The sequence below is a fragment of the Ruditapes philippinarum genome, unplaced genomic scaffold (genome assembly GCF_026571515.1).
Source record: "Ruditapes philippinarum isolate M1 unplaced genomic scaffold, ASM2657151v2 ctg2892_1_1_1_1, whole genome shotgun sequence".
Classification (NCBI taxonomy): Eukaryota; Metazoa; Mollusca; class Bivalvia; order Venerida; family Veneridae; genus Ruditapes; species Ruditapes philippinarum.
In genome coordinates this window covers 5717-31408 of record NW_026856552.1, presented here as the reverse complement: position 1 = coordinate 31408, position 25692 = coordinate 5717, and the positions used below count along the sequence as shown (strand labels likewise).

Below are 25692 nucleotides of genomic sequence, written 5' to 3'. Positions count from 1 at the left end.
CGTGAACTAAGAGGAGCAAGTATATGTGTATTACATTTCTTAGCTATAACCTATAATGTAATTTTTATCGTTTATATATGTGTAGTTTTGGATGTAAATTAGATTTTTTGTACATACCACTCAAACATAGGAATTAAAGATTTTGTGACAATGACAAACAACACATGTTAGTAGAGATAAAAATACACTCGTTTACTAGAAATAAAATATGCTTCATAGAATTTTACCAAATTCCCGCATATGATAACAGTTAACACAAGTATACTTATAAGAATTCTTGTAAATGTTCTATAAATGTTTATTGATGTACATAAAATCTAATAGTTTCTAACTATAATATCTTCTTAAAATTTACAATGTTTTTTTTCATTATCTGTTTATTGTTTAAATTCACATCAATTTTCAAAACCATAAAATATATTTCTATTAGTGAGCAGAAAGTTGACATTTTTTCCAAACTATCTCAGAATTACCATTAGAATTAATTTTTTACCAATGGGGGGTTATAAATTACAAAAAATGGCCTTATCCTCCAATATTTGAAGGTGACCTCATTGTTAATTTGACATGGACAAATCTCTCATATTCCTTCTTATATGTCAATCTGTTGACGAGTTTTACTATTACATTATCATATAGACTTTTTCTTGATGATATCCGATGATTTAAGTTTGGGCTTTTACTACGACAAATGCAGGACTCATCGTCCAAAAAATTTAATGAGAATAAACATTGACAAGAGTTTTAATATCAAAATCATACAGACCTGATTCTACAAGCAAGTGCCCAAAAGATATTGAAAATAATAAGTTAACAATATGACAACAAATAATCTTTGAAATTTTCACACACAAAATTAGTCAATAAGTAAAAGCCTAACAAAATTGCTTTTTGCTAAAATCAAACATGCATTATGGTGAAACAAATACTACATGAGTCAGTAAACCCCAAAATGTTGTCATTTGTTTTGTCTGCGCTCAATACTATGGCTCAATTTTAATGCTGCCACCATTTGTAAAGTGTCTCTATTGGTAATCGAAAGCGTTTAAAAGAAAACTATTTACACCACGCTCAAGTATTTTTGCCAAATAAAAAAGTTTGCCTGTACATGTATTTAAAAAAATCGTTAACAAAGAGTTGGTCAATTAGACTGCATTTGGACTGTTTATTAAATAAACTTGCACGGCTAATCAATTTTTTGGGGCAAAAATAAAGTGATTCACAGGTTATATTAAAGTTTGCAGATGGTGAACAGTGGCAAATCTGCTATGGCTCTTTGCAACCTCTAGACGTGGGGCAACATTTTTGAAATAAACGGTTTTTGTGTGATATTAATTTTTGTTTATATCATTATGTGTCAAATCCATATAATTCACAGACAAAAGTGGCAAAATCAGTGGGCAATTAAATAACGTAAACATTATGTGTCAAATCATACCAAGGTCATGTATACTTATAATCCCATTATAAATAATATAATTCTATATTAAATTGATAGCTGAAAGAAATATTCATTTTCTTTAAAGAATTTGATTAAGAAATTCAAAAATAGTAGAAATACATATCTCTACAGTTTTACTTATGGGATATTATTTTCTATACTGTATAATATATAAAATATGTTAAACAAGATCAACAAGGAAAGGCGGCGTCCAATGCACGCAACCCCAATACGGCCCAGCAACAAGAACCAGCGGCAAGGAGCCCATGCGGACCCCAAACAAAAACAGGACAGGGCACAAACCATGAATATTTTATCTTACAGTAGCCTTTTCATAATGTTGCATTTTGTATCTTTTGAAAATAATTCATATCTGGCACTATTTTTTATCTGGCTCATGAGATTACAACGTTGCACAATCAACTCGAAGTGATTCAAATCATTAGAATGGAATAGAAATTTAGCCGACCTTCATCATGTAAAACTTTTAGATTCTTTCGTGATTTGTTTGTAAGTTCGAGTTTTGTTCGGTAGATATTAGCCGATTTCGGTACTTAGTACTTAGTGGTATTTCAAGTTTCTTTGTGGTACAAACAAACCGGAAGTCTGTTATGTCAGCTGTCAAGTCGCAAAAAAGTTGGAATTAGCAATGTCTCTAAATAAAAGCAAAGAAAAGTCAGTGACAGCTGAAAAACATAAAGGTATATGTATATTTTGAATACAATTTTACGAATAGTTATCTGAAAAATAAGTAATGTTATTTAGAAATTACAGAAAACACTGTTAAACAGGCTAGCATATTATAAAAAAACATAAAAATCAGATTTCTAGCTTTCATTCTAACTTGTGTGTGTAGTCTATGCTTAATGAGGGTCTGTCCGCTCCTAAAGGAACAAAATGCAGCTTTGCTGGTCAGTAGGGACCCCGCACACGTCGCCAGTTATTCCCTTAAAGAGTTAATTTTGAAGCACAAAGTGGTGATAATTTTCCTCCATGCAATTTCCACAAAGTATTAGCCAAAGATATGAATTTTGAGCCAAAAGTAGGTCACTGTATGGTCAATGAGAACCTAAATGTATAGTAACCTAAAACAATAATGAAAGGAGGTAGCCCTTAAACAGTTAAAAGGACTGTTGGTGCCCCTTTGGTTGGTGCCAGCAAAATTGCTGCCAACATAATGCTGTTCAAGCCGTCTATCTGTGCTAGGCGCTCACGCACCAAAGCACACCATCCTTGTCGACTCAGAGCCTACTTTGTAGGGCCATTCCCCTCGGCATTAGTCAGGACATCGGCAGCTGGTCTGCAGTACAAGTTCTGATCATCAGCGCCATCCCAAGTCTTCAAATTTTCTGCTGACGCCCTATGCCTTCTCAGCGACAAGCTCGCTCCGAGGGGAAGTGAGTAGCTCTTACTTGTTTTGTTTGTTATATATGATGCAAATCAAAATAAAAAGATTTTGGTTGCCTTTTATTTTCTTATAATTATTTCCCTTTTTCCCCCATTATCAGGAAACAAAATATTTTAAGTTCATAAAAATTATTTTGTAATGTAAACTTCTTAACATAAACATGTCCAACAACTTCATTTCGCTCAAGATTATTGCGCCAGTATATTTTGATTAAATATCCTCTTTTCTGCATGAATATTTTGACAATTCTTTGACACTGAACATGATACTTTGAAGATTTCTCTGAAAGCTGAATGATATGAAGGCTGACAGGTGTTAGCACAATGAATTAGAGCATAAAGAAGTTATTTAACTATTTTGTTTTATACTTTGAATATGTAACATATTTTTTAAGGAATTCAAAAATAATGACAATGCAGAAATCATTCATGCAAAAGTGGCAGTAACCAAATATTTTTCTTTCTGTTTATGTCATATATTATGCTCAATAAACAAGTAAAGTTTAAAAGAAATATCTCTATTATTTTTCTAGAAATATGATTTTTTATGTCATAAGCCTGATTGGGCATTTTCACCAGCCTGTTAAAGTTTTATGATAGGCTTCTTGACACATGGGCATTTTCACCAGCCTGTTTTATGATAGGCTTCTTGACCCATAGTGTAGTCCTATAAATATGACTTCGCTTTGAGATATATTTACTTCTTGGTAAAGCAACCTCATATCGAAAATGCTCTTAAACCCATAGCACCTTCTGCAAGGAGATCTTGCTGAATCATAAACACATGTCAGCGTATAAATAGATCGACAATAGTATAAAATAAATACCCTTTAACAAAATTATTTAAATAATTAAACTAATGCATCCTAAAAATCATGTTTTAATCCTTTAATTTAATTAAATTTCTTATACAGCCGAAAAAACAAATGGCCTTTACACAGTGTGCGAAATATTGGCTAATTATATGCAAGCGTTAATATGAGTCAAAAGTTTAAAACGAAACATTTTTGAATGAAATATTTGCCCATGCACTGTCTGCGTATACGAAAATATTTTTCTGTTCAAAAATTTGGATTCAATCTGTGAAATGCTTTAGTTAACCAGTATGGTGGATAAGGCAAAAATAAATTGTTGTTTTTATTATTCCCCCCCAAACTTCGTATATAGGAGTCACCCGGTGGTCGGTCAGCCTGTCCAGCCGTCTGCTACATTTTCCTTGTCCGGAGTATAACTTGAAGACTAATGGTTGGAATTCAATACAACTTTATACAATGGTCAAGCACATTGAGAGGTAACGCAGTGCACAAGAACCATAACTCCATCTTGACTGATTACAGAGTTATTGCCCTTTGTTACTTTTCCTTGTTCGGAGCATAACTTGAAAACTACTGGTTGGAATTCCAAACAACTTAAAATAAAATTTGATACACTTTTGATTAAAGCTTGAAAAGCAAGACAATAGACATTTTTTAGTTATTTTGCTATGTGTTTAGTAGCAATAGCTTTAGACGTCGGGGCTTCACCATAATAAACTATAGCAAGCCTGTAACAGCTTATAACAGTGTATTATTAGCATCCTGGTTATAAAGTTGTTAGAGAAAGCAAACAATAAACATGCATGATAAGTCAAGTATAAAAAAATGACATCATGGCTAATGGTTAAAAATGTCAGACTAGTTATCTAAAGGTTGCTAGCTGTATGGGTTAAAACCCAGTCAGGGGTAGACTGTTGTTTCCGTTTTAATATGAAACTTTACACTGATTAGAAGGGCAAAAATGCGAACCATTTAAAAGGTGACATTTAAACAACCTTATAACTAGAAATGTGTCCATAGGACACTGATGCCCCCACACGCCACTGTTCTGTCAATCTTATGACTCTAGGTCAAATATTTTTTGGACTACATGTGCCACAAGTTGAAAACTAAAAATCAACAAAGGGCCATAATTCTGTTAAATTTGGTCGCAGCAAAAATTCCTTCCTTTACTACCATCTACACATTAAGGTTGTTAATCCCTGGAAGTTTAAGTAAAATCTGCCATCCGGTTTAAGAGGAGTTGTGTTCATAAAATTTCTACATAGTATATAATGAAAAAATCAACAAAGGGCCATAATTCTGTTAAATTTGGTTGCAGCAAAAATTCCTTCCTTTACTGCCATCTGCACATTAAGGTTGTTCATCCCTGGAAGTTTAAGCAAAATCTGCCATCTGGTTTAAGAGGAGTTGCATTCACAAAATTTCTACATAGTATATAGTGAAAAAATCAACAAAGGGCCATAATTCTGTAAAATTTGGTCGCAGCGAAAATTCCTTCCTTTACTACCATCTACACCTTAAGGTTGTTCATCCCTGTAAGTTTAAGCAAAATCTGCAATCCGGTTTAAGAGGAGTTGCGTTCACAAAATTTCTACATAGTATATAGTGAAAAAATCAACAAAGGGCCATAATTCTGTTAAATTTGGTCGCAGCAAAAATTCCTTCCTTTACTACCATCTACACATTAAGGTTGTTCATCCCTGTAAGTTTAAGCAAAATCTGCCATCCGGTTTAAGAGGAGTTGCGTTCACAAAATTTCTACATAGTATCTAGTGAAAAAATCAACAAAGGGCCATAATTCTGTTAAATTTGGTCGCAGCAAAAATTCCTTCCTTTACTACCATCTACCCATTAAGGTTGTTCATCCCTGTAAGTTTAAGCAAAATCTGCCATCCGGTTTAAGAGGAGTTGCGTTCACAAGATTTCGGGACGTACGGACGGACGGACGGACTGACTGACGGATTGACGGACGGACGGACAAGTGCAACGCTATATGCTCCCACATTGTGGGGGCATAAAAAGAATTCTAAGATTTTAAACTTTAACTTTTTTTTTATGATAAGATAACTCAAAAACTAGAATGGTGACCCCAATTTTTTTTCGCTTAAAATGTTTCTCTTATCATATTCTTACAACATGCCAAATTTAAAGAAATTCTATTGAACAGTTTTCATTTTGCCTGTATGTCTATATGAAAACTCCCGAAAACATCCTTAACAATATTCACTTTAAACTTGAATTACTTGTTGACTGTCACTGTGGGTTCGAATCCCGACAGGGACTTTGGATTCTTTCATGTTCTTCCTGCACCATTAAAGCTGGAATGTTGCCATATGACCTACACTGTGTCAATGTGACGAAAAACCCAATAAAACAAATACTGTCAACAAACTTGTTGACTATCAAGGACATGTAAGTCTCACTCTGCCAAGCACATTTGCAGAATTTATCCTCTTTCTAATTTGGCATGTTATACAGTAACAGTAACAATACTTCAATTTTTTATATACTTTCAGAGCCTTGCCACAAAAAACTAACAGATGTTGGACTATACAGTATTGCAGGGCTGTGTGCAGTTTCTATGTCACAATTGTTCAGTGAGGAATGTCAGGAGTAGGTTTTATTACTTATATTGCACATATTTATATACATGGATACATGTATATAACTATATATACATGTACTGAACATAGATTTATTTCAGGGATTTTTATTTCCAAAGTTTTGTTTCAGTGATATACATTATATAGCCTCTTGCTAAATTTATGAGCATTTTTCCTGTCAAAATGAATTCATAGTTTATATATATAATAGAGTTGTCTACCTTTTTAATAAAAAAAGCCCCATTTCTTAATATCTTTACTACAGTCCGAACAGTGAAACAATACACAATTTGATACATTGATTATTTACATAATACTGAATTATACATATTTCAAATGGAAGAGGGAGACATTAGAAGCCCTATCGTTATGATAAGCTTAAAGTAGATGAAACATATTGTACCATTTATAAGTTAGCTAGGTAGTTCCTCACAGGAAGATAACTAATGATATACCTGTAGTGGGATTCAAACTTGAACTTGTGAGTGGTGAATTATAAATAGTCAGCATAATTATTGTGTAAAAATTTAGATCTTTGTAAAAGTTGTGTATACATATTATGTTTCTTTTCATTTTTAGGAACTTCAAGAAGAAAACACTTACGAAGATACTGCATGAGTTTGGTCAGCCAAAACAGGTAAGAACAACAAAATAAATATGTTAGTTTGTTGATAGTACACACCAGCACTGTAAAGTGAATGTAGCAACTTTTCAGTCATGCTAGGCTTGTCTGAGATTTAGAAACTGTCAGAAAAATAAGATTTAGTTTTAAATGTAAAAATTGTTTTTCTTAGTGTTTTATATAGCCAGAAAATTTTATCTTCCATGTCCCTAAATTGTTAAATGTTCAGTCTTGATAATTGGAAAAAAATCATCTGTTTAAAGGTTTAAAATAAAATGACATCAGAAAATTAGATGAAAACTTGAATTAGCAGTTGGCTGTACGAATAATTTAGAGAACACCACTAATGACGCTTTTATAGATAGCTTATGTTGCAAAAACTGCTAATTACCCATAGTTAAATACTAGAGGTCAGTGCTTCTATCTGCTTGTGCATGAAATAATACAAGAAGGGGCACCTCCTCAGTAAATTTGGTAAACAGCCATAAACCCATTACAGTGCTGGTGTAACTTCAAATCTAGTAAAACAAACATTGAAACAAACATAAAATACAGTTTTGTTGCCGAAATCATTTAAGGAGAGAAATATCTATAGTTCTATTTTGAAGTTGCAATTTTGCTTAAAAATAAAATTGTTTATTAGAAATATTGAGAAATGTTGATGAAATGAATGCATGTTTTCATTTTCTGTGTTTTCACTATAAAAAAATATATTTTCCACTGCAGTGAAACATATTTTCCATATTTTTAGTGGTGTCTTGCCATACTACTTTCTTATAAATTCATCCAATAAACAAAATTAAAGAGGAAATCTTTTGAATTGAAAGGTCAAAATAGAGATATGTTATTTAATAAACAGAAAATTCAAGTTTTTCTATAAATATGACATTCGTTTTTTCTGTGGCTTATTGTGAAATTTTTATTTTCATACTGCCTGTATTAATAGAAAAAAACTTGAATATCCTCTATTATTATATTGCTAGTGAAGGTAACAAAAGTAAAGAAAAAAATTGCCACTGACTCACTTTTATGATATATTCCAGACAAATGATTCAATGTTTGCCTTGATGGAAGGGGAGATAATGACAGAATGTGATGCCTTTGTAGACTCTTTAATGGCAGAGGAATGTTTGAAGGAATCCAGACAACCCCTTATAGTTGAACTTATTACGATAGCCATAAACGAAGGTGAGAACCAAGATCATCCTGTCCCCACTTTTTTTGTGTAATAGACTTGTGCGTCTCTGATTCTGAATCTTGCACAAAATAATATTGATTTTTATGAATTTCATGTTTGAAATTAGGAAGACAAGCAGCCCATTGTTTTAATTAAGTCTGGTTTGGATTAAAGGACATGCTGGTTGGACTAGTTCAATACTTGTAGTAGCATTATAGCAATGGTTGGTCTGCTTATGATGTTTAACAAACATCCAGTATCCCTTTAAACTTTACATTAGAGTGACTTTGTAGGAAGCTATAAGCTTATAGACACACCCTTGAGTTCATTCCAGGAACCAGCTAGTACTGAGAAATGAGTGTAAAGTTTCTTGTTCAAGGAAAAAAATGGCTTGTCCCTGACAGAGTTTTAACCCACAAAGCTAGAAATCTTTACTTTACTTGTCAGATGTGTTAACCAATTGGCCATGGCACCTAAAGAATTTTTTCTTCAGAAAATGTTTAAAATTTGTTTTAACAACAACTCTGATTGAAAGGGACATATTTTGTATTAAACTGTAGAGTTATGTCACTTGATACCCAGTATTTATAGTAATATATAATTGTTCTAATACAGTAATATTAATTTTAAGAATTTCTGGATTTGATGCATGTCAGCTATTATCAAATTATCCAATAATATTAGATAAAATCGCTTCATTAATATCAAACAATGCCTTAGTATGACAATATTTATACCCCCGCACAACAAAGTTGTAAGGGGGGTATACTGGAATCAGCTTGTCCGTCCGGCTGTCCGGCCGTCCGTCGGTTTTTTCTTGTCCGCCCAATAACTTATGATTCCTTTGACCCTTAGTCTTTATATTTGGCATGGAGGTTATTCATGATTAGTAGATGACCCCTATTGATTTTGAGGTCACTAGGTCAAAGGTCAAGGTCACAGGGGCCTTGACTTCAAAAAGCTTGTCCGCCCAATAACGTAAGATTCCTTTGACCTACATTCGTCATATTTGGCATGGAGGTTAGTCATGATAAGTAGATGACCCCTATTGATTTTGAGGTCACTAGGTCAAAGGTCAAGGTCACAGGGGCCTTGACTTCAAAAAGCTTGTCCGCCCAATAACTTAAGATTCCTTTGACCCACAGTCTTCATATTTGGCATGGAGGTAAGTCATGATTAGTAGATGACCCATATTGATTTTGAGGTCACCAGATCAAAGGTCAAGGTCACAGGGGCCTTTACTTCAAAAAGCTTGTCCGCCCAATAACTTAAGATTCCTTTGACCCACAGTCTTCATTTTTAGCATGGAGGCAAGTCATGATTAGTAGATGACCCCTATTGACTTTGAGGTCACCAGGTCAAAGGTCAAGGTCACAGGGGCCTTGACTTCAAAAAGCTTGTCCGCCCAATAACTTAAGATTCCTTTGACCCACAGTCTTCATATTTGGCATGGAGGTTAGTCATGATTAGTAGATGACCCCTATTGACTTTGAGGTCACCAGGTCAAAGGTCAAGGTCACAGGGGCCTTGACTTCAAAAAGCTTGTCCGCCCAATAACTTAAGATTCCTTTGACCCACAGTCTTCATATTTGGCATGGAGGTTAGTCATGATTAGTAGATGACCCCTATTGATTTTGAGGTCACCAGGTCAAAGGTCAAGGTCACAGGGACTTTGACTTCAAAAAGTTTGTCTGCCCAATAACTTTAGATTCCTTTGACCCACAGTCTTCATATTTGGCATGGATGTTGATCATGATTAGTAGATGACCCCTTTTGATTTTGAGGTCACTGGATCAAAGGTCAAGGTCATAGGGACTTTGACTTCAAAAAGTTTGTCCACCCATTAACTTAAGATTCCTTTGACCCACAGTCTTCATATTTGGCATGGATGTTGATCATGACTATAAGGTGACCCCTATTGATTTTGAGGTCACTGGGTCAAAGGTCAAGGTCACAGGGACCTTGACAAAAAAAAAAGCTTTTCTTCTTAATTGCTAAAGAATGTCCTGTCCGCAATGTATTGATTTTGACATTTTCACATTTGAAGCATGTACAATACATAACTTAGCAATGCACTGGCTTAGTAACCTCAGATTTGGCAGGGAGGTTGTCCTTGAGCTCTAAATGGCCACTGTTGATTCTGACAAAGTGGTATGCAGGGGTATTCACGCCATGATAGTGGCAGTTCTAGTTATGACAGTTTCAAGGAATACAGTATATCTTAGTTTCAAGTTTACAAATATTTTGTGTTTATACAGGTTGCTATGACGCTAGGATGCGAGTATTAATCAAGCATATTGCCTGGCAACTGAGAGTTACGTGGGATGATGTTGAGGCTATCGAGGAAGAATTTGCCGAGACATTAGAATATGATACATACGTAATGTCAGAGTAAGTTTTTACGCTTCCTGTAATTTTTGATTGAGTATAATTATAGTCTTTGAGACATGGTAACTATTGTGCAAAATCATTTGTTTTAAAGTTCGTGCAAAATAAAATATAATAAATATATAATAAATATAGATATATAAATATTAATAAAAACTGAGTGTCAGCAAGGGGTTTATGGACATATCTTTAGGAACAAGATTTGCAATAATTACTTTAAAATGATAATTTTCTATCAGCCTTTTCTCTTGAATGTTATATCCACATTTAACATCTATCTCCACTATGTGTACTCAAAATTTGACAATTAAAAAAGAGACTATGTAGCAGTTATCAAATTTGAGCGTAATATATCTTGAAAAAATAAAACAACAATAGATATAAATGGCATAAATAACTAAAGCCTGCAAGCAAATTTTAAAAAATACATTTATCCATGGGCAAAAGAAAAAGTCATCCACACCCCAGTACAATGTAGATGAAATTCTATTTTTTCTGATAATTTAAGTCCTTCCAAGAGGGAGAGGTATATCTATGTGTTGTCAGTGTACATACACATTGTTCTTATTATTTCTTGTTATTTTATTATTATTATTATTAATAATAATATTATTATTAATTAAATGTTAGATAGCTGATTTTAAGGCTTTCATTTTAATTTAGAATGATTTATAATTCGTTATACTTTTTGTTTGCGTTATTGTTTTAGATTTAAAGTGACTATGTAATTGTTTATATTAAAAAAAATAAAAAATAAATAAAAAAATTAATTACTGAATGTTCGTGTTTGTGTGACTTGTCTGTTTATTGTTTATATTAAGCACTTTAAGGCTGTGCTGTGTTATTGTTTATGCTAAGCACTTAAAGGCAAGCCTTAAAATTATATTTGTTTCCCGTCCTGTGACCATGCCAGTTTTGGTAAAGTAGGTACCAAAGTTAAAGAAAGATTTTCCCCACCCCCCACCTACTGTATAAGTGGATATTTGTGTGTCACAAAAACTTTGGGAATGTCAAAAAGTGGACTTTCTTTGTGCGGAAATATTTGCGAAAAAAGGATTTCTTGAATTGAATACTGTTTGTGTGATATCATTAATTAAGCAGGTACATGTTAAGAATATGCAATGATTGTAATCCTTCTATTCATTTGTTTTATACCTTTATTATCTATATAATTGTTTGATATATACGTAGTATGTTTGATAAAGGACGTGATCACACATTTCTTTGTCATATTTTGAAACAATATTTTGTTAAATGAATAACCTATTGCGTTATTAACACATCTATTGTTTCTTTAAATCATTTGTGAATTGTTAAGAACAAACAAGCACTGAGGAAATTTTATCTCAGTGCCTGAACAGTCAAACTAATTCATCTAAGATGCTGTTTGAAAACGTGTTTTCAAATGATAGAAAGATTGTCTAAAAAGAAATAATTAATTTTTGCATGATTAAATGTTTGCGAATAATTTCAATTTGCAAAAATGGCAAATGTTTCCATGTCGCAAAATTAACCACTTATATGGTATTGAATTGTATAGATTTAAAAAGAACAATAGTGAATGTTTAGCATCTGTTAAACTTTTTAAATTTCAAAACCAAAGTTTTATTCAACATATAACCTTGTTTGTATATTTACTGTGCAAAAAGATGAAAAATATATAAAGATGTGATTCTCATGGACCGACTCTGTTAAAAGATAATTGAGCCACGTCACAACAAAACTAACATAATGGGTTTGCCCCTCACTTCCCACTGGAATCACTGTAACCAAAACCTTGAACTACCAAACAAAAAATATGAGCCGCGTCATGACAAAACCAACATAGTGGGTTTGCGACCAGCATGGATCCAGACCAGCCTGCTCATCCGTGCAGTCTGATCAGGATCCATGCTGTTCGCTTACCAACTCTATGACAAATAGAGAAACTGATACTATCAGTTTCTCTATTTGTCATAGAGTTGGTAAGCGAACAGCATGGATCCTGATCAGACTGCACGGATGAGCAGGCTGGTCTGGATCCATGCTGGTCGCAAACCCACTATGTTGGTTTTGTCATGACGCGGCTCATATTTTTTGTTTGGTAGTTCAAGGTTTTGGTTACAGTGATTCCAGTGGGAAGTGAGGGGCAAACAAACACTGTTCTATAAATATACTGATTTTTCATGTAAATTTTGTAATGTAAAATATATGCACATTTTTTTTCATATCACAAAAATGATTATTATATATTTTGTACTTTGTATTTTGTAATTCAGGTATTATTAAATGCCTTGACTAAATACATTTGTATTTAATTAAAGCACGATGATGTATACTAAGTATTAAAATTTTTAAACCATGTGCCATGTACATAGAACAAAAAAAATTCCTTTATAAAAAAAAGTAAATGTATAAAAGTTTTCTTCCTGTGTTAAAAGTAAAAAAGTTGAAAAAAAAGTATAATAGTTTTCTTTGTGTGATAATAGTAAAAAAGTGCTTATTCTGATCATGAAAAGGAATTACAATATTGAAATAATAGTCAGATCAGATGTCAAGGTTTCTTCATATGCTGGTTCTAATCCTTGTTAACATGCTGCTAACTATATATAAATCATTTTAGACTTCTAACCCTTACCAATGCTAAAATATCTTAAATGGACTTGTCCTTCTTTTTGTCTGGATAAAACCATTCATCATCTTTAGAGAAAATTTTAAGATAAGTACTGTCTGAGAAGCAAACAGTGCAGATGTGCGAGCTGAACTTGGTCTGTCTGCACTGGTCCCATGGTGACAGCATGCTAAAGATCAACAATGTTTGAATTTCTTTTCTTTCTTCGCATTGATTTATATTTCTTTCTTTTTTCCTTAAGAATTCCCAAAATGAATATACTGATGTTATATTATTTGGTACTGAAGATGGTCATTGATTTCAGATAACTTGCCCAGTACATTCATTATAGAGTATTTCAGTTTCTCAATCCTCTTGAGACTAAACTCCATGTAAAACACTCTTGTTCTTACGAATGTACTTTACCTCTGTCAGGCTTAATTTGTTCATATTGTATTGTATTGATTGATATTGAGAAGTTTGTAAGGGAAACTTTGATGGCTAGTAAGCTAATTGTGTATAGTTGGAATAAAATGTTTTATTGATCAATGAAATCTACAGTTTTACTTAATTTGTCATAAAACATGTAAAGGGCTTCCCACTCCCCCCCCCCCAAAAAAAAAAAACAAAACAAACAAACAAACAAACAATTACTAAGTCATTGTATTTGTAAAATATTGAGAAATGATTTGGGAGAAAATTAATTTTTGTCTCAGTTAATTTCAAGTTGTGTTTAGGATATTCAACTGTTGTCCGGCCAAAACTTGGTTATAAAAGGCCATGCTAAATATTTGCCACTGGTACAGAGTGAGACTAGCTTGAAAATACATGCATTGTGGCTCTATACCATTGGCTACTGAATTTTATTATTGAAATATCAAAGACTTGTCAGTTTATGACTGCAAAGAAAGTTAGTGTAAGAAGGATGAATTGTGAATTTGAATACAATGTTGAGGATGAAGTCCATCTATTGTGCATATTATAATGAAGCGATTTTTGCTTAGATTTTAAGTCAGTAATTTTCTTTTAAACCTCACAGTGAATCATTTGGATATTTCCTTGCACTTTATATTTCTGTATATTGTACTGTTTATAACAGATGTTTATTTTATATTTATTTACTAACCTTACTTGGATTGAAAATGATCTTATATAATTTAAATATGAAGCAGAAGAACATTATCAGATGTTGGGCTAGTATTGGCTTATTAATATACCTATATAGAGAAAGTTATTTGTACATGTACTTCATTGCAGCAAAGTCATGCATGGCTAACTGATATGAATATGGCATTAAGATTGATAAGGGTATTTCTGAATGCATGGTCGGAAGTTGACTAATTCTTGACTTTAAACTGCTATAAACCATATTTTTCTTTAAAAAAACTTTAAACAAAAATGCCAAGTACAAGCTTTATTACAACTTTCACCCATGTGACTGAAATATAAAAAATGTTTAATGGCTTTATTATGACAGACTGCATTCAGATTACAGAATTTTTATTATATAATTACCAAATTTAGTGTTAAAAAATTACAGTATATGAAAAAAAAAATACAGTATATGAAAAAAAAAAATACAGTATATGAAAAAAAAAAATACAGTATATGAAAAAAGGTAATGACAACATGTTATATAGGGAAATTTTATATAAATTTTATGCTTTTTTAGAGAAGAAATGAAAGAAAAGGCAAAAAAATCCAGAAATAGAAAGGTAAAAAGATACGCTTTGATTGGCCTGGCAACAGTAGGAGGTGGGGCTTTGATAGGTAAGACACTCCCATATTGTACTTACTTATTACTGAAATGAAAGCAATGAGGTAAATAAGGCTCCACCCTGTTAGTTTAATCATTATTGTCATCAAAAGACATATCTGAAATAATTCAAATGTAAATTATTATCAATTGAATAACTTATTATGAGGTGCAAAATTCATATAACAAATTCTTGAAATATTTTTAATTGAATGATTTCCTTTTCTTTATTGGAATTATTAAAACTTATTTGTTTCGTATTTGTTTCTAATAATTATGCACATGTAAGGTTTGGGTGTCAGGTTTGAAATTCATAGTTTGTGATAATAATTACTTAGATGCTAAAATGAAATCTATATCAGTGAAAAATTTAGACCTGCATTGAAATTATTGATTTCTTTAAAATCATACATTAAAAAAAAAAGTATTTTGTTAATGATTACTATCAATGGTGAAAAGTGGAAATTTTGTTTACTTGTAAAGGTTTGACTGGGGGATTAGCTGCACCATTGGTAGCAGCAGGGGCCGGGGCTGTTATAGGTGGAGCAGGTGCAGCCGCACTTGGATCTGCTGCCGGTGTGGCTATAATAGGGTCACTGTTTGGTGTGGCCGGAGCTGGCTTGACTGGTAAGTTATTACTAGAAGGGGCATCTGTTGCCGAGTGGTTAAGGTCATTGACATCAAACCACTTGCCTCTCACAATTGTAGGTTCGAATTTCCTCAGAGACTTTGTATTCTTTCATGTGAGGAAGCTATTCATCTAGCTTAAGAAATGTCAGTGTGTATATTCAGGTGCCTGTTTGTGCTTAGAATAATACACAAAGGGGCACCTCCACCAGTAAAGCTGGAAAGTCATTGTTTGACTTAACAGTGTCTATGAGACTTTAAATCCAACAAAACAAACAACAAAATTAATATTACTTGAAGTCAGATTGAAATTTATGGTTATAGGGGGCTTGATTGTTCAAACGCGTGCCGACTAATAGATTGCAGGTTCTTGTCTTGCTGAGGTCGCCACCATATTTCTTTATATATGAGCAAAGTTGGTAAATATCACTGTATGTTTGTCTGTCAGCAAAACAATTTTGTATTTAAGCCTTACTCTGGTTCTTGAAAATATTTCCCTATTTACTTTTGCACTGGGTGATCTAGATAATGATATAAATGAGTTCTAAGCCCTCTTAGTGTCTACTTTACAGTTTGAATAGATTCTAATGAGGATAAAAAATATATCAGTGTTTTGGAAGTTTAATATACGATAGTTGTTCAGGGTTCGTACAGTCTTAAAAAGTGCTTAAATTTCAGTCCCTTTCTTAAAAAGTGCTTAAAAATGATAAAAAGTGCTTAAAAGTCCTTGAATTTGATTACTCTCTTGAAAAGTGCTTAAAAAGTGCTTAAATTCGCTACAAATGTGCTTGAAAATAATTGAATGACAGACTAGTGTCGGTAAAAATCAACAAATAAAAAAAAAAAAAAAAAAAACAAAACCGATCTTGTTCAGTACCAAAATCAATGAATTTTGTAATGTTTGCTCAATGTAACAGGCACATATTGCAATTGATTTGAACTTCACTTCAACCCCTCTATAATGCTCATGTTGTGTTCCAAGGTCTCAACACAGCATTTAGCAAGATTCTGATATGTAACTCTCATCGCAAGATCACCACATTACCCCACCCACTGCAATTATGTATAATTACATTCAATGATTATTGACATTATTTTTGTAAAACAATTTAATAATGTAGATATATATAATATTGTGATGTTGTAGTATTTATATTTAAAAGAAACGGAAAACCTACGAAAGAAAAACATAAATCACAAATGGAAACAGTTAGCCATTACAAGTGTAGTGAAAGCTTCCAGCATTAGTTGTGCCCCTTAGTTAATCAAACACCATTTATCTCCATCAGTAAAAAGTGTAGGCTTTTTGATTGATTTTGGGCTTGTGTGATTAACTTAATTCAGCAATGTTTGCATGTCACAGCTACAGTATGAATTTGAGATTTTTTTTGTAACAATATGATGCCTGACTGATTGACAACAAAAGAGCGGATAAACGATTACCTGTGCTCTTTTCACACCTTTTCTGCTTATAAGCACAGTTATAAATCTACATGAAAAAAAAATCATCAAAAATGATATTCTTTTTTTTCTTTTTTTTTTTTGGGGGGGGGGGGGGGATTGTGATATATTGAAGTAAGGGTTTCAACAGGGGGCCATACAACAGGGTGTCAGTTAAGTTTGGATTTGTAGCTATCTTTGTTGCTATTCTATAGAAACTGTAGCCAGAAAATGTATTTTCAACAAGAAATGACTTCTAAATTAATATTGGTTAAAGTAAACATTGTGTAAGATATAGACGCAACAATTGTGCTTGAAAAATGAAAAAAAAACATGCTTAAAAAGTGCTTAAAAAGTCCTTGAATTTTGATACTGGATGTCTGTCTGTATGAACCCTGTTGTTTGTTAAAATGATGTTTACATGAAAGCATTGCAAATTATTTTTAAAAATTATGTCATTTTAGGTTACAAGATGAAGAGAAGGGTTGGGGCGATAGATGAGTTTGCCTTTGAACCACTAACGTTGATTGGTAGTCGACTGAATTGTGCACGGAGCGTGAAACAACTTCATATAACTATAGCAGTCACTGGCTGGATCAATGATAGATTACAAGGTACTCTTAACGTTTTACAATGAATAGTGTAGTATTGTAATATTACAGTGGTTAATGTAAAAACAAATAAAATTTGCTGACATCTTTGCTAGAGAGCTTGGATAGAAATAGCTTAAACCAATGTCACCAATGTACAAGTTTGCAGTTTTCAATTTTGCCCTATTGCAACATACTAGTATATTTATATACGATAATGAATAAAAAAATGTAAGAATCTCCAGAAAAAAAAAGATATTTTTCTGTAAGCAAGATTTCTACGTCTATAACACTGTAGTGAGATAAACTTAGTAAATAACACATGCTTCATTTTCAGATTTTAGAATTCCATGGAGTGCATTGGCTGATTCTAAGGAACAGTATAGTGTGAGATGGGAGTCCAAATATCTGTATCAATTAGGGGAGGCATTTGATTACCTTCTACAGACTGGACTTAGTATGGCTACCACAGAGGCCTTGAAATACACAGTTTTATCAGGTACTGTAAATGTACTTTAAAATATGAGTCTTAATGAAATTAGCAATGGAAATACAATATATCTGACTATTTGTAGCTTGAAAATTAGATTGAAAGGAATGTAGGGTTAGACAGTGTGAAATGGGTGATTGACCTGTGAATTTTGAAAGGGCTTATATTTTTTAGCTCTTTAAAATATGTATTCATAACAGTTGATGTCTTAAAAAGAGTTAATATCTGTAGAAAGTTAAGTGTTTTTGTTAATATATTTCACTTTTTACACTGCTGTTTTTGAGACTAATTTTAGCTTACAGTTGTCAACTTATTGTTTAAGTTTCACGATTCTGTTTTGTGATGAACCTTTTTCTACATTTTACTTTCTTATGTAAGTTTAACCTTTCACCTTCTGAATTTATTCTGTGAACTTACCAAGCTTTCATTTGTTAAATGTTTGAGGATATCAAGATCAAATTATAAGGTCAGTCAGCAATCAGTATAGAGCCTAGGGAGACAGCACAGCCTGGCTCTATACTGGTGGCCAAGGCTAATCATTTTCGGTTCCAGTAGGGTATGTGTTTAAAACTTAATTATGTATATAAAAAACAGGGATAATCAGTGCCATAGCCTGGCCAGCAGCATTGATTGCAGCATCAGGGGCTATAGACAATCCATGGCATGTATGTACACAGAGAGCCACTGAAACCGGGAAACAGCTGGCAGAGGTTTTATTAGCTAGAGAGCAGGGAAACAGGCCCGTCACTCTGATTGGTTTCAGTCTAGGAGCTAGAGTTATCTTCTCTTGTTTAGAGGAACTTGCTAAAAGAAAAGGTAGTGATTTTTTATATGCAAGTTATATTAAGCTGTTTTTGTGAGAAATTATCATATACAGTCGAAACTGTACTAACGGTCACCTCTTATCGGCGGTCACCTGACCTTAACGGCCATTTTGTGACGCTCCCGACGAAAACCACTCTATTTTATACATCTGTTCAACGGTCACCTGCTGTCCGCGGTCAACGGTCACCTAAAATGCTTCCCGAATCTTAAAGTCGGTCATCTTAAGCGGTCAGCCAGGTGAAACGGCCAGGCAATCTTCTGCGGTCAGCCAGGTGAAACGGCCAGGCAATCTTCTGTCATTTATTTTCAAAGATGACACGTGTCACGGATTAACAAAAGCTACTTGTCAGGTGCTAGATATTAACACAAACCACAACATTTCAAGAAGTTTGCATAATTGCTCATCCGTGTCGTAATTACAAACGTTTGGAACGTCTCAACGCACTTGCAATTCGTTCTTTTGAGTTACTGTACGCTAGTTTTTTATTTTTCAATTTACCGATTTTAAGAAAAAAAGAAAGAAGAAAAAAATGCATTGTCGATGGCAGAAAGAAATTTCAGTTTATCCCGATTCAGATAAATTTTGTGCGTACATGGTACTTACCAAAGAAATGAAAATGAATTACATCGCCGATTGTCTAAATTCCTCAGTAATAAATTCATAAAAACACTTGCTCCATGTGTGAAAATAAAATTGCATGAATATAATGAGGTCACTGTTAAATCACACCCATTAAGTTTACACACTAGATGACCTCTAAGAGGTAACTAGCGGTCTCTTCAAAGGAATCTTTGATGTTTACAAACCTGTAGCCCTGCTGTTTCAATCCGAAACATCAAAGGAAGTGCCGACACTTAGATAACGTGTACACAATATTCTATTGATCAAAAGTTAGAAAAAGAAACTGTCATACTTTTTTTGTGAAAAAAAAATTACGCATTTTAAATTATTGTGCAAAAGATATTTTTATGGGATAAATAGTTTCAATTATTGACATAATAAATCGTGAGTGCATTTGTTTATCTGTGTTACATTCATGTAAAGCTTTATATGTTGGAAGGATTGTGTACATGTTAAACTATTAATGGCATACGTTTGTAAATGTTTAAAAACTGATGATGATGATGATGATGATGAATCAGACTGGTTAATTTATACTTAAATCAGATTTATTTTACAAAAAAATGAATAATTTATTTGGATAAAAACTGGATCCTCCATTCAGCAGCCACCTGTCTTAAGCAGCCAAAATGACTGCATCCCTTGGCTGGCTGCTTAAGACAGTTTCGACTGTAGAGCCATCTATTGCTGGTCAGTCATAATCTTAGAAGTATAATTTTGTTATAAATAAGAAAATTTTAAGATTGAAGATACTTGAAAGGAGCTCCACTGAGGTCATAAAGCCAAAAAAAAGCATAAAATTTGAAATTTCTACATCATTCATGTGAAACACATTAATGGGAAAATCTGCAAAGGAAAATAAAGGAATTTTCTTGAAATTAAATTCAATATTGATGTATTGTGCAATTTTAAGCCTGATTTTAGTTAAAAGTGTTGCATATTTGTGTCATTTTGCATATCAAAAATAATTATTCTAGAAAAACAGAGCGAGAGAATGATCTGAAAATTTGCACACAAGTTATTGGTCCAGACCTACATCAAATAGTACACAAATTTTAGAAAAATATTTTCAGTCCTTTCCTGTAAAAAAAACCTCAGTGGAGTCCCTTTAATTTTATTTGTTGATCAGGCAACAGAAAAAGAAAACAGTAAGGTTTTTATTGTTAATAAATTCACTGGTAAATGATCTATTACTGTATAAATACTGATGAACACTTACAACTTATAAAACTGTAAATTAAATTTTAATCATGTTTAAGGTAAGTTTGTGTGATGTTATATTGATTATGACTTCAGGTGGTGAAGGTTTGGTAGAAGATGTGATATTGTTAGGTGCACCTGTATCAGGGGACCCAAAAAACTGGCAGCCACTTATCAAAGTTGTAGGTGGCAAAATTGTAAATGGTTATGCCAGGTGAGTCATTTGCCTACAATACATGTGGTTAAGTAAATACAAGATGTTAAGATGTTGTCATAAGATTAAATTTTGATAAAAGAAACACTGTCATTGTTTCACAGTTATGCCCTTGATTGATTCAAATAAGTTTCTTTCATAGAACAAAATGGGTATTGCTTTGAAAATTATAGCTCTTTTTGTAAAAGAAAATTACAGTTTGTTTTTATGCCACCGCAGCATCTGCGATGCGGTGGCATATAGCGATTCACCTGTGTGTGTGTGTGTTTGTTTGTGTGTGTGTGTTATATAGATTATATAGTGAACTTAAAAAATCTTCTTGTGAAAAACCACTAGTCCAATTTAAACCAAACTTGGCCAGATTGATCCTTGGGTGAAGGGCTTCCAAAGTTGTTCAAAGAATTTCATTCCATGCAGAAATCTGGTTGCCATGGCAACCAAAAGTAATTATAAGAATAAATTTAAAAAATCTTCTTGTAAAGACCCAAAATAGCTTAGATATTTTGCATAAGGCATTGTCTGGTAGACCTCTACCAAGATTGTTCAAATTATAGCCCTGGGGTCAAAATTGGCCCCGCCCCGGGGTCATTGATTTTCACTATATGTACATATAGTAAAAACTTAAAATACCTTCTTGTCTGAAGGTACCAGGCTTAGAGGTTTGATATTTGGTATGTGTTATTAACTATAGGTACCCTACCAAAGTTGTTCAAAGTTTGCCTCTAGTGTCAAAGTCAGCCCCACCCCGGGGGGTCATAGGTTTTTCTTATATGTATATTGTAAAAACTTCAAAAATCATCTTCTCTAAATTCACAAAGGCTAGAGGTTAGAAATTTTTGCATGAAACATTGTGTAGTGAACCTTTAGCAAGATTGTACAAATTATAGCCCTGGGGTCAAAATTGGCCCCGCCCGGGGGTCATTGATTTTCAATATGTACATGTAGTAAAAAATCAAAAAATCTGATTGTCTGAAGGTACAAGCCTTAGAGCTTTAATATTTGTTATATGATATCATCTATTGGTAGTCTACCAAAGTTGTTCAAATTTTGCCTCTAGTGTCAAAACTAGCCCCGCCCTTCGGGTCATAGGTTTTCCTCATATGTATATAGTGAAATCTTTAAAAAGTCATCTTCTCAAAATTGACAAAGGCTAGAGGTTAGATAATTTGCATGAAACATTGTGTAGTGAACCTTTAGCAGATTGTACAAATTATAGCCCTGGGGTCAAAATTGGCTCCACCCTCGGGGTTCATTGATTTTCACTATGTACATATAGTTAGAAATTAAAAAATCTTATTGTCTGAAGGTACAAGGCTTAGAGCTTTGATATTTGGTATATCATCTATAGGTACTCCACCAAAGTTGTTCAAATTTTGCCTCTGCTGTCAAAACTAGCCCCGCCCGGGGGGTCATAGGTTTTCCTTACATGTATATAGTAAAAACTTTAAAAAATCATCTTCTCGAATTGACAAAGGCTAGAGGTGAGACATTTTGCATTAAACATTGTGTAGTGAACCTCTAGCAAGATTATTCAAATTAAAGCCCTGGGGTCAAAATTGGCCCCGCCCCTGGGGATCATGATTTTCAGTCACTATGTCATGAAGTAAAAAATTAAAAATCTTATTGTCTGAAGGTACTAATCTGATAATAACAGATAGGTAAGTGATCTATGCATTATGGCAATCTGTATAGAAACAAAAAAAAAATGTGCTCCTCCATTACTTATAATTTAGTGTGGTATTTATGCGGTGGCATGGCATTTTTTACAAATGCAATCTTGTTTTAGCTTGTTTGTTTTGTAGAAAAAGTCAAATTATTATGATCCCTGCATTGTTGTTGTCATTGTCATCATCGTACAAAAATTTGAATGTAGCCCATTATCCAATCATTTTAAAAGTTATCAACTTGGAATACTTGCTTATCATGACGAAAATGCAGTTGTTAGACAAGGGGCATAATTCTGAAAGCTATATTTTTAGAGTTATGCCCCTTTCTGACTTTGTATTTTTGTCTAAACTGGTTGCTCTTAACAGATGAGTATTAACACTACATACTCTTGTTTTTTCCGACCTGCTACTGTGAATAATTAAGCACCATGTTCTGTTAACAATACATGTGTATTATTGTGTTTTGATCGACTTATTTTGAAGTTTAATCTTTTTATTGCAATTTAAGGCATTTGTATTACACCAAACAGCTTTGTTTAAGTATTCAGTATTTTCAGTTAATTATATTTTCATTATGAATTCTGATTCTTTTTATACAGAGGTGATTGGTTGCTCAAGTTTTTATATAGAACAGCATCTGTCACATTCCATGTAGCAGGACTGTCCCCAGTGAAATGGGACAATAGAAGGATGCACAACATTGATCTAAGTGATATAGTAAGTTCTGACTCTACAATGTAACGTTTTCTTATGTTAAAAAAAACATTTGAGGATCTTTGACACAAAGGTTAATGATGTAACTGTCTTGGAATTCCCTGATATTACTTGTGATAATGGAACTCCACCGAAGTACAAAAGCCTAAAAACATTAAATTTGAAAATCTTACAAATATCAAATGAAGCAAATAAAATGGAAAACTCTGCAAAGGATTCCACACATGATAAAATTCAGTCATTAATGGGATTCAAATAAACAGTGGTGAGGGGCAAGTGAGTGTGAGTGTGGAAGAAAATGAAAAACACTTTTACTCAAATTATTATAAAATATTAATGATTTTCTTCAAGGGGATAAAAAAAATCCATTTTTCTAGAATTGATTCTTTTGTCTGTCTTTACACAGAACTGATATTTTTATGTTGCTTATGCAGTTATGAAGGAATGTTGATTGAAAGGAAGCAGATTTATATCATAATTTGTGTAAAATGAAGCGAAGAGATTTTATGATGTATATTACTGTATACTCATGTTATCTCGAAGACTGGTTATAAATGGCCATGATAAATATTTGCCACTAATACAGAGTAATACCAGTCTGAAAATGAAATATAATTATTAACTCTTTATTATGAATATTTTAAATTTTTATAATATTTTTAGATTGTTGGCCATGATAAATATTTGCTTTTAGTAAAAATAATGAGCATTTTAAATTTTATAATATTTTCAGATTGACGGCCATGGAGATTATAAAAATAATCTAGACATTATTCTAAAAGCTGTTGGTGTTCGCACAAAAGATGAACTGAAAATTACACAGAAATTTACTAAAGAAATTGGTGAATTAAAAGAATTCCCTATAAAACCTGATGTTGAAAACGTGAATGGAGCTTGCGTTACAAACACAGGAAACGATAGGGAATCAAAATCTGAAAGTAGAAATGACAATGAAGCCAATAAATCTAGAACTTCTAGTGAATTGAAGCTTGAAGACCCAAGTTTAAAATTTGTGGACATGGGTGAAGCAGATACAGGCAGCAAAACAACAGCAACAAGTGAAACTCCTCCCAATGTTCAAACTGATGATAATATTACTAAAGGAGTGAGAGAAGACAGTCATGATGAGCCTGCAAGTGCAATTAAGAAACAAAGTGCAATTATTGACAAAACATCTGAGAAAAATTTAGATACTCAGGGAGGCTTAAGCAATGGTGAAAGCATTCGTAATATAGATGGACATGAAAATGCTGGTGATAAATCTGGAGATGGATTGAATAGTATGGGGTTTGTATGTGTGACAGATCAGGACAAGTCAAAGAGCAAGGATACTGATAAAGTTGTAGCAACAGGAGATGAAGATGAAGAAGGGTGTTATTTTACAGATTCAAATCCTGAATCTGATGAGGAGGATGATGGTGCAGTAAAATCATAGTTATTAACCACCTTTATAGGAACATATACACAAATTCTTATATTTGCGGCAGGTACTTTACTACCAAATTTAGATACAATGTATCTTTTAACTATCCAGAATATGATTAGGATTTTTGACACAAGGATGGAAATGAACCATATTCCCTGGAAAAAAAAGTTTTTTTGTATGCTTATTATTTTTCAGGTTAAACCATCTTGTTTTTAGGAAAAGAAAGTTGTCCAAGTTATCATTTTTGCTAATTGAAAAGAAATCAAATGATATAATAAGTAAATGCCATTTAATGAATTATTCTAACCTCTGTACGAATTCTTTTGGTGAAGTTTATTGAGATATGTACATTCTTGAAGCTATTTGAATGCTCAGTGCTTGTTATTGTTGTTGTTTCTGTACAAACTGATGACAAATTCATATGTAACCTGATTATTTTATACATGTCTAGAAATGTTCAGTTCTTTAACAGAAGCTACTCTCAGGGTATGCAGGATGTAGACACAAAATACACAACAAATGATCTTGAGAACTCAGCAAAGAGTAGCCTTAAAGATAAACTTGTCAGTTTTTAGCTCGATTATTTGAAGAATAGGGAGAGCTATTGTACTGATCATGGCATTTGGGTTGGACTCGCAGTTTGGTTAACTTTTTTGTGCAAGATGATATTGCAAACTTATTTAAAAGCATAATAGGAGGTCACTCTCCAAGGCCCATAACTCTTTAACATTGATTTTGACAAAAATTCTACATTATTCAGGCCTTTGTTTTACTATCAAGCACTGAAAATAGTCAAGCAACCTGTCCTACTGATAGTGGACAGCACTTGTTGTTACAAGTTTTTGGAATTATTTATTAAAACAAACAAAATGTGATATAGCCTATATAGTATAACCTTAACATAGGCATAGTTATTTTACTTTCACATTTTATTAGCTGTCTCATGTACAGGACAGAAATTTGATTCAATTCACATAAATAATGATCATTCAAATTTTACTTTAGTCAGTTATTTGATATCATTCATTGTTTTGATAACCTTATATGAGCCGCGCCACAACAAAACCAACATAAT

The 25692-nt window shown here is 33.0% G+C and overlaps 1 protein-coding gene across 1 annotated transcript; it reads left to right on the top strand.

Annotated features, from left to right (window-relative positions):
• Nucleotides 1-2004: 2004 nt before the first annotated feature.
• LOC132746957 (transmembrane and coiled-coil domain-containing protein 4-like) lies at nt 2005-25692 on the top strand. The gene is made up of 13 exons (XM_060736248.1): nt 2005-2142; nt 6183-6279; nt 6849-6906; nt 7935-8079; nt 10327-10459; nt 14719-14816; nt 15286-15429; nt 17334-17483; nt 17797-17958; nt 18544-18765; nt 20693-20810; nt 23077-23194; nt 23925-25692. The coding sequence occupies exons 1-13, from the start codon at nt 2091-2093 to the stop codon at nt 24624-24626; spliced, it is 2199 nt and encodes a 732-aa protein (XP_060592231.1). The 5' UTR covers nt 2005-2090; the 3' UTR covers nt 24627-25692.

Excerpts from the sequence above, each read along its gene's own strand:
- LOC132746957 (XM_060736248.1), top strand. The coding sequence starts at position 2,091 with ATGTCTCTAAATAAAAGCAAAGAAAAGTCAGTGACAGCTGAAAAACAT. Across the intron at positions 8,080-10,326 it reads TACGATAGCCATAAACGAAG|GTTGCTATGACGCTAGGATG; the intron begins GTGAGAACCAAG and ends GTGTTTATACAG. Across the intron at positions 18,766-20,692 it reads GGAACTTGCTAAAAGAAAAG|GTGGTGAAGGTTTGGTAGAA; the intron begins GTAGTGATTTTT and ends TTATGACTTCAG.